At 30.5% G+C, this 10,109-nt stretch overlaps 3 protein-coding genes across 3 annotated transcripts; 2 read left to right on the top strand and 1 right to left on the bottom strand.

The window, feature by feature from the left end:
* Positions 1 to 219: 219 nt before the first annotated feature.
* LOC108323400 (putative clathrin assembly protein At2g25430) lies at positions 220 to 1,581 on the bottom strand. Its single transcript, XM_017555843.2, has one exon. The coding sequence runs from the start codon at positions 1,579 to 1,581 to the stop codon at positions 220 to 222; it is 1,362 nt and encodes a 453-aa protein (XP_017411332.1).
* Positions 1,582 to 3,837: 2,256 nt separating this feature from the next.
* Positions 3,838 to 4,540, top strand: LOC108323395 (40S ribosomal protein S16). The gene has a single exon (XM_017555840.2). It carries the CDS (start codon positions 3,926 to 3,928, stop codon positions 4,367 to 4,369), a length of 444 nt encoding a protein of 147 aa, XP_017411329.1. The 5' UTR covers positions 3,838 to 3,925; the 3' UTR covers positions 4,370 to 4,540.
* A 4,840-nt stretch (positions 4,541 to 9,380) lies between these two features.
* Positions 9,381 to 10,084, top strand: LOC108323392 (40S ribosomal protein S16). Its single transcript, XM_017555835.2, has one exon. It carries the CDS (start codon positions 9,445 to 9,447, stop codon positions 9,886 to 9,888), a length of 444 nt encoding a protein of 147 aa, XP_017411324.1. The 5' UTR covers positions 9,381 to 9,444; the 3' UTR covers positions 9,889 to 10,084.
* Positions 10,085 to 10,109: the final 25 nt, after the last annotated feature.

Genomic DNA, 10,109 nt, shown 5'->3' with positions numbered 1-10,109 from the left:
ATAACCAACCTTATTTACCTAGTCAATAGGATGATGTCTGGAGTACCTCTATTACCGAAGATATCTGATTTTTTTAAATTGAATGCATGGCAGATCCTGAACGAAGGTAAATCCAATGATAATGGAACTGCGATTTTAATTTCATGAATACAGGACATGTAATGCATTATGGACTTCATGTATTGCTAAGGGCTAGAATGATCTCTTAAAAATATCTCATTAAACTTGAGGGGAACAGCAATATGGTTCGGAGAATGGGTTGTGAGTAGCTGTAGGAGACTTGTGAACGGCGATATTCATTGTGTCGTATGCATGCTCGTGCTTGTGTTCTTTCTTCGCATTAAAGCTATGTTGCTCGATGCCATATCCTCCTTCCCATCCCAGCTGATAGAAGGAGCTGCATAGGTCCCTCTGATAAGCATGGCTAAAACTAACAGAGGATTCCAAAATTGTCTCCCAGCTAAGGTTCTCGTCGTCTTCTCTGTCTGGTTCAATCAAAGGCTTCTCTTCTTCAGCCTCAATCACTTTTCCTTTGATGTCATCAGTATCTCTTCTCGTCACTACTTGTCTTTCAGTGAAATCCGGAGATGCCGCAGAAGATGATGAATGGCTAGTTATTGGGGACGAAGACTCCGTTAACTGCCACATTCCACTCAGAAAACTTTCCAAAGCCTTGATTTGTATGTATGGAATTGGCTCCACCGAAGGATACTCGTACTGTCCACACATACCCTTTACCTTGCACCACTCATAAAACTCGTAAAGTTCATTAGTTTGAACTGCAGCTTTCTTGTATATATTGAAAGCGGCTATGCAGTTTCTATACGGCATCTCAAGCAGATTGTCCAAAACCCCAACTATTTCTCTTCTGAATTTTGTGTAACAAACGAAGCTGTCACGAAGTATGAGTTTCATGGCACACTGCACAATAAAACTTCGTGATGCAACCCCTACTGGATAACATTGCATCACCCTATCTATAAGGCTTTGTAATTGTGGCAATATTTCAAGCATTTCTCCCAGTCCCTTCATTTTCTCTTGAAAACTTTCAGTTGCAGCCGTAGGTTCCTCTTTCTCATCTACTTCCTGTCCTTCGATTGTGTTGTCATCAAAAGCAACGCAGTTAAGGGCTTCATCCAGAAGGTGTGCGTAGGATGTGACAAAGTTTGTGAAGGAAACCGGACAAGAGGAAGATTCATCCCTGAAATGGCAAGGGTGGAGAGAAATCAAGGCATTGGAACGTGTCCACAAGAGTTCATTCCAGAGGGTGCTTTTTCCCGGGACAGAACGAAGCAAACGGTGAAGAAGAATAAGACATTTGAGTGCAACACGCCAGCTACGAGTGGTTCCAAATCGACGAGTGAAGCTGACTGCGAAGGAGTGGCAGGTAGTCGGAGAAATGGAAAAGAGTTTCAAAAGCTGCTGTATGTACTTTTCTTGCAGAGGTACGTCATCTGGGGCTGTTGCTTTTATGATGATGATGTTCATGTCAGAGAAGCCACTCACTGCAGCAAACTTTGCATAGCTCATGAAGCTGCGTTCTTTTAAAGAAGTGCAAACTTGCCTGAACCGCCTCTGCATTGGTTTTTTCTTTTTTTTCTTTATATGCTTTTTTTCGTGTATGAGATGAGACGGTGATGTGGGGGTGGAAGAAGAGAAGAGAAGACAAGAAAGAAAGATTATTGTTTTCAAGGGTGAACCTTAAAAATGGTGTCCCAAGATTATTGTGTTTTGTTGTCGCTGTGTACTAAATGGACCTTTTTTTCGAGTGGGGTTTGGTCTTTGGTCCTGTCGGGGCTACAACTACGAGGGAAATTGTTGCGTAGCAGTTCACAAATGCCGGATGGAGATGTAAACTAATAGCTCTCGAAAGAGACAGAAAGCCTGCAAAATTTTAGCCTTATGCTCTAGATAATTTGGGTCAGTTTAGGAGTTATGCTATGGAAATGGGACGAGGGCCCAAATTGAAGAACAATTACAAAAGTCGAAAGAAAATCCTAATACTTTTTGTTATCTTTTATGGGAAATTCATTCCTGTTCGGAAATTTACTGAAGTGGTGCAAGTTTCTTTTCAAATGGGTATTTTTTTAACTGTTATTTATTTTCACAACAAAATTATGTGTGACACGAGTTTTATACAATTTTTTTTAAGTAGAAATCATGTTTCAAATGCACAAATGTTTTATTATATTTTTTACTATGATTATAAATATGAACATTGTTGTGTTATCTGTTAAGGAGACTGTTACTGCCAGTCTTGATATCCTTCACAATCCCATCATGATGCAAAGAAGTTAAAGATATGGTAAGTTGATGCTGTCATGGTAATTGTTTGTAATTGTTTGAACTAAAGTGAGTTATACGTGTTTTGTAAGTGACAACAATTTGAATGAAAGTTATAATGATAATAGTGACGGGGAAAAATAAATTAGATTCGTTGAGTGACTAAAATTAGTGACTCAAGTGAGGTTGAGAATAGTCTAGTTTAGTAACAAGTGAAAGAGGTTTATTTTCTGGTTCGTTTATAAGTGAGTACGAGAAAGAGAATGAAATTATCGTACTAATAAATGTGTGATATGTTGGGTTTGAGAGTGATCAAAGTATTTTAACGGTAGACGAGTCTATTATAAGTAATATAATACTTAATGAGTAGTAGTTGAGCTTAATGCGTAGTAGTTGAGCTTAATGCGAAATAGACATCAAGATTGTCGTAGGATTGTTTACAAGTTTGATGATGTTAATTAGACCTCTAATATTGTTTATATTGTGACATTTATTTAGTATTATGAAACTCAATGTGATTCTTACCTAGGAACATGTAGAAGTTTTATACAATTCAAAACATCTTCATGTATAAAAAAAGAATAAAGAAAAACATAAACAAAACTATGCATATGAAGCACAACTTTTGTTTTAGGAAAATTCATTGTATGACTAAATTTCAACATAAAAATATCTAAGTTATGATATTTAAACAATGTCAATTTAAATAAAAAAACCAAAAGACTTATGCTTTGTATGCACGACTTTCGTATACATAGTTAAAATTAACACATACTTAAATTAATCAAAGTTGTGTTCTTTTTACGTTAATTTGACAATAACATCAAAATCGTGGTTATGAACAATAACTTTTATACAAATACAAGTGAAAGAGTGTCCCATGAGAATGACTTACTTAATGACTTACTAATATATTTCAAGAATTCATGTTATAGTAATTTGAAAAATAAATTTGCATGAATTTAGTAGTTTTTTCCATATTTAGTATTAGTATACCACACCAACACACTTATATATAAATACAAAAAAAAAAATATTTTCACAAGCTTTAACGCACTTTCAAGTTTTCATAAGAGTATTTTTTTTACATCCTAAACTACCAATTATGTGTTTCTCTCGATTAAACATGAAGAAATAAGACTAATTTACCATATCAGTATAAATAATGTCTAACTTGTCTAAAATTACGAAAATGAGTCATCTATCAAAAACGTCCACGAATAACCTCAAACATGACAAGTTTTATACAAAAAATTTAATCATATTAACTATATGATAATAACAATTTTTTAACCTATAAAATAACTTTGTAATTGTTTCTTTAATTATAAATTTATAAACTTAGTCTTTTTAATAAAAAATATATTATAAATTTTGTTTTTTTTTATCAAAGGGGCAACATTAAACCAATATATAGAATATATTAATATTTTTACATAATTAAAGCATACATTATGACCTATTAATATATTTATTTAATTTCTTTTATAATGAGATAGTGTGGAAGGGGGCAACGAGGGTATTTCCGCAGTCTCAAAAGCCCTAATCCGTAGATGAATATATAAAGCCATAAACATTAGGAATCACAGATAGGTTTCCTGAGTGAGGCGCAGTGAGAGAAAACCAAACCCTAAGTGCTAAGATGGCGCAGACACCACCAGCATTAGAGCAGGTCCAGTGCTTCGGCCGTAAGAAGACGGCGGTGGCAGTCACCTACTGCAAGCGCGGCCGCGGTCTTATCAAGATCAATGGATGTCCTATTGAGCTTGTGGAGCCGGAGATCCTCCGCTTCAAGGCTTTCGAGCCCATCCTCCTCCTCGGCCGCCACCGTTTCGCCGGCGTTGACATGCGCATCCGTGTCAAGGGTGGTGGACATACCTCCCAGATCTACGCCATCCGTCAGAGCATCGCCAAGGCTCTCGTCGCCTATTACCAGAAGTACGTCGATGAGCAGTCCAAGAAGGAGATCAAAGACATCCTCGTCAGGTACGACCGCACACTCCTCGTTGCCGATCCTCGCCGCTGCGAGCCCAAGAAGTTCGGTGGTCGCGGTGCTCGCGCCAGGTTCCAGAAATCCTACCGTTGATTTCAATCCCTTTTCCCCTTTCTTTATATTTTATCGAAATGTGTTGATAGTACTCTCTGCTTTTTGTGTTTCGCAGAGTTTTTAATCGGATTTTGGATACTTTTATATAATGTTTTAGGGAAGTTTTAGTTTTGTCGTTAATTTAAATATAATTGTTTTAATTTAGTGAGTTATTGATATTTGCATGCGTTTTGTGAGGAACAGACAATTGAATGAAAGTTACGATAGTAACAGTGATGGAAAAAAATAAATCAGATTTTGTTGAGAGGCCAAATTAGTGAGTTGGGGACAATCTACTTCGGTCTTTAGTGAAAGAGATTCATCTTGTTCTCGTTTATAAGCGAGTTTGAGGAAGAGAAGAATTATAGTATTAATAAATGTGTGATATGTTGGATTGGGGTGATGAAAACATTCTTAATGCGAAATGATTGTAACTTTGATGATGTTAATTAGACCTCTAATACTGTTTAAATTGTGACATGAATTTGATGATTATAAAACTCTATGATTACTAGGAACATGTAGTTTTATACAACTCCACACATTCATGTGCAACAGAAAAGAATAAAGGAAAACATAAACAAAAATTATGATATGAAGCAAAGCTTTTGTTTTAGGAAAATTTGAATACAACTCGTGTCGAAAAAAAAAGGTAAAAAGTAATGTCACTTGTCGAAGAACATGTAGAAGTTTTATACAACTTCACACATATTCATGTACAACAAAAAAGAATAAAGAAAAACATAATTTTTTTATATGAAACACAGCTTTTGTTTTAGGAAATTTTGCATACAACTCGTGTCATTGTATGACTGAAAAAAAAGGTAAAAAAGTAATGTCACTTATATGGAACTTCAATTTCAACATAAAAACAATTAAGTCATGCTATTCAATCAATGTCAATTTAAATAAAAAACTAAAATACTTTGTGCTTTATATGTACTACTTTTGTATAATTAATACATGCTTGAAATTTATAAATGCTTAATTTAATCAAAGTTATGTCTCTTCTACATCACTTTGACAACACCACCAAAATCTTAATTATCAACTACGACTTCTATATAATTTTGATTCTAATTTCAAATTGACTTACATACTAATGAACTTACAAAAAAAAAAATGAATTAGTGTTCTACGTGGACGACTTATTTACCAATGTACTTTAAAAAAAATTACACGTTATGATAATTTGATAAATAAATTTGTACAAATGGTAGTTTTTTTCTTATTTGATATTAGTGTATCATTAAACTCTTGTGTAAATGTTGTGTTAACTTTTTAGTAAAGGATCAAGTCATACATGTAGTAATTGGAAATATTACACACACATATAAATATTATACACACAAAAATATTACACACACGAACCCCTTACTTATGCACTTACCTGCCCACAAGCACAAACATACACACAAAGAGAGAGACACACACACTTTCGGTAATCGTCGTGGTCGTCGTTGTCTTTGTTGTTGTCATTGTCGTGGTTGTTATAGTCGTCATCGTTATTGTTGTAGTCATCATCGTCGTTGTTGTCGTTCTCGTTGTGATTGTCCTCGTCCTCGTCGTCCTCAACACCTCCCCACACACACCACCAAACAAACAAACATTTACTTCCAACAAAAATGTGTTTAGCTTTCCATTATCTCGTAGAACCCAACAAAATAGATTTAGCTCTTTATTGTTATGAAGACCCTAAGCTTCCAAAATAAAATACAAAAGAAGAAGAAATGATTGTTTCCACAAGCTTGCATAAATGTATTTTTTTTGTATCCCAAACTGCCAAAGATGTGTTTCTCTCGAGCAAACATGAAAAAATAGAGCTAACTTACCACGTCGATATAAAGCGATGTCCAACTTGTTTAAAATTAGGAAAATGAGTCATCTGTCAAAACTGGTGTCCAACGTTTCTGAATAACATCCAACATGATAACTCCTTGAGCATTTGTATCAAATGACTCAGCATTTGCATCAAATGACTCTAGTTGGCAAAATTACACATGATATAATATAATGAGATTAGGATTATAGTTATACCAGTGTAACCTAAATATATGTACAAAAATAAAATAAAATTGAAAATTAAAAAAGTTAAAATTTAGAAAATAGTTGATTTTGTTAATAAAAGATAACTAAAATAATAGTAAAAATTATCGTTATCATGTTAAAAATATAATATTTTTTATTATAAAATAAAAGTTCAAAAGAATAAACATTAAATAATGACTCTTAACCATATCATTTTTGTTCCTTTAGAGTGATTATCTCATACATTATGAAAAATAGCAACAAATTAGGTTACCAGATCACACATGTCTAATTGCATAGTTCATAATCTTAATTCTATATAGTCATTTAACATTTCAATCCACCTAAAATAGTAAAGTTAAATTCAATTCAATCAATTTCAACCATTGACACTCGAAATTACTTCATAAATTTTGTTTTATCATGTATAAGTAATATATATGATTTTAAGAATATATTTTTAAAACATATTATCTTTCTCAATTTGTTAACAAATGTGATTCCGTAACTCATTAGAATTTCGTGTCTATTATTTTAAGTATTTTATATTTAGATTGATAATTTTTTTTAGTGTATTAAAGGGCACTATCTTTAAAAAGTTTGTCTTTAACCTAAATATTTACCAACTAAGACATTATGTAGCAACTTAAGTATCATAATTCATTATTATTTTTGTTTCAAGATATAATTACTTATGCTTCAATTTAAATTAAAAAAAACTGAATTAATTTACAGCCTCTGTATTCCCAAATCAATATTTATACTATGAACATTTAAAGTATTTTTATTAAATAATGGTGATTTGTATTTTTTTATTGACCCAATTTACTCTTCTTATATTTTGCCCTTTCACTTAACAAGTGAGATATTTGAAACTCTGCATTATTATTTTATTTTGTTTAATATTTATCTTATAATTATTTAACACTTTCTTCATATAAGAATAAAAATAAAAAGTTTAAAATTGTCAAATTTCCATATCCAATTAGTTTGGATTAAATAACATTTTACATTTAGGCCAAATTATTTAGATAATGATTTAAGAATAAAAGTAATTGTATTGATTTTTTTTTTCAATTAATCCAATTCAACATTAACTTATTTGTTGTACATATCAATGCAAGAAAATGAAAATTTTAAGTATTCAATACTTTGATTCAATATTTATCTCGCTAAGATTATTTCTGGTGGTTAACACAAATTCCATTATATATCAGAAGCCAAAAAATTTCATATATTTTCGTTAATAACTAACTTTATATTTTTAAACTAATAAATTTGGATGTCAACTCAAAGTAATATTATGAAACGTAATAATTCCAAATTAACATGCAAGTGAAATTAATCATTTTTCTTTTCATGATTTTCTTTTACATATTTTAAATAATTTTCTTAATGAAGAATTAGAATAAACCAATTTCATTTTCAAATTTAGTTTCCAAGTTAATCAACTTATTCTATGGTTCAAATATGACAAGTTTTATACAATTTTTTTTTAACGACATCAACTATATATAATAATAATATTCTTTTAACTTGTAAAATAACTTTATAATTGTTTTTTTAGATTTTTTTCTCATATACCATACTTTTTTATTTACCCAATAACACACTATAACCAATATTTACATAAATAACACAATAACCAATATTTACATAAATAACACAATAACCAATATTTACATAAATAACACAATAACCAATATTTACATAAATAACACAATTTTGTAAGAGGTTGAAATTCGGTTTTCAGGAAACCAAATAATAACTTCTTTTTTTAATCATTTTCGAAAGATATATTAGAAAATCGTTGAAGATCTAAACTATTTTCGAACACGCTAAAATAGTTATCAAAAACAGTTGAAAACTTCGTTTAACATATTTTTTTCAATTTTATTTTCTAATTTAAATTTTAATAAACAATTAATTTATTTTAATATTTTTTTTACTTTTAACAAAATTTTTACATTATTTTATTATAAAATTTAAAAAATACTTAATTTAATTCAATATAAATTAATAATATTATAATAAAATAATTTTTTAATATTTTAAATCGTATTAAAATATTAAAATAATTCATTCATTTATTAATTTTAAATTGTAACATAAAATTAAAAAACATGTGTTAAATGTTTTCAAAAGCTTAACATATGTTATTTTTAAAATTTTATTTTTAATTTAAAATTAATAAATAATTAAATTATTTTAATATAATTTAGTTTGTTAAAATATATTACATCAGGATATGTTATTATTTTTATTGTTATTATTTTTAGTTTAATTCTTAGTATTATAATTATCATAATAATTGTTAAAGTAATAAAATATATTAAATTATATTGAAATAAATTAAATATTTTAAATTTTATAATAAAAATTATTTAAAAAATTTGTTAGTTTCAAAAATTATATTAAAATAGATGAATTATTTATTAAAATTTTAAATAAAAATATAATTTAAAAAGTTATGTTAAGCGGTTTTTGAAAACAGTTATATTTTTTAAATTTTATTTTTAATTTTAATTTTATTAAATATTTTATTTATTTTAATATTTTAATACAAATTTTTATAAATTAAATGTTTAACATATTTTTTAAGTTTTAATATATAATTGTTTTATTATAATATATTAGTATCAGTATTTTTGAATTTAATAAATCTTTGATATTATTTTTATTACAATTTTATAAATATTTAGTTTATTTTAATATAATATAATTTATTTTATTATTTTAATAATTATTATGAAATTAATAATAATAATAATATAAAATTTGATTTAATATATTATAAAATATTAAATCGTATTAACTTATTAAAATAAATTTGTTATTTATTACTTTTAATATATATATATATATATATATATATATATATAATTTAATTCCTAATGAGATGGTGTGGAGGGGGGCAATGAGGGTATTTCCGCAGCCTCAAAACCCTAATCTGTAGATGAATATATAAAGGCATAAACATTAGAGAATGGCAGATAGGTTTCCTGAGTGAGGCGCAGTGAGTGAAACCCCAAACCCTAATTGCGAAGATGGCGCAGACACCACCAGCATTAGAGCAGGTCCAGTGCTTCGGCCGTAAGAAGACGGCGGTGGCAGTCACCTACTGCAAGCGCGGCCGCGGCCTAATCAAGATCAACGGATGTCCTATTGAGCTTGTGGAGCCGGAGATCCTCCGCTTCAAGGCTTTCGAGCCCATCCTCCTCCTCGGCCGCCACCGTTTTGCCGGCGTTGACATGCGCATCCGTGTCAAGGGTGGTGGACATACCTCCCAGATCTATGCCATCCGTCAGAGCATCGCCAAGGCTCTCGTCGCCTATTACCAGAAGTACGTCGATGAGCAGTCCAAGAAGGAGATCAAAGACATCCTCGTCAGGTACGACCGCACACTCCTCGTTGCCGATCCTCGCCGCTGCGAGCCCAAGAAGTTCGGTGGTCGCGGTGCCCGCGCCAGGTTCCAGAAATCCTACCGTTGATTTCAGTCCCTTTTCCCTTTTCTTTATATTTTATCGAAATGTCTTGATAGTACTCTCTGTTTTTTGTGTTTCGTTGAGTTTTTAATCGGATTTTGGATACTCTTATATAATGTTTTAGCTAAGTTTTAGTTCTGTCGTTAATTTAAATATAATTGTTTGGATGCTCTCTTTTATATTTTTAATTTTTGATTGGAAATAGCTCTTGTTTGCGTTTCTTCTTC

This window comes from Vigna angularis, chromosome 1 (assembly GCF_016808095.1).
Source record: "Vigna angularis cultivar LongXiaoDou No.4 chromosome 1, ASM1680809v1, whole genome shotgun sequence".
NCBI lineage: Eukaryota > Viridiplantae > Streptophyta > Magnoliopsida > Fabales > Fabaceae > Vigna > Vigna angularis.
Note: the sequence above shows the minus strand (reverse complement) of the source record. Positions and strands in the feature narration are given on the sequence as shown.

Bases quoted from the DNA above. Each gene is read 5' to 3' on its own strand.
- LOC108323400 (XM_017555843.2), bottom strand. From the start codon at position 1,581: ATGCAGAGGCGGTTCAGGCAAGTTTGCACTTCTTTAAAAGAACGCAGC.
- LOC108323395 (XM_017555840.2), top strand. From the start codon at position 3,926: ATGGCGCAGACACCACCAGCATTAGAGCAGGTCCAGTGCTTCGGCCGT.
- LOC108323392 (XM_017555835.2), top strand. From the start codon at position 9,445: ATGGCGCAGACACCACCAGCATTAGAGCAGGTCCAGTGCTTCGGCCGT.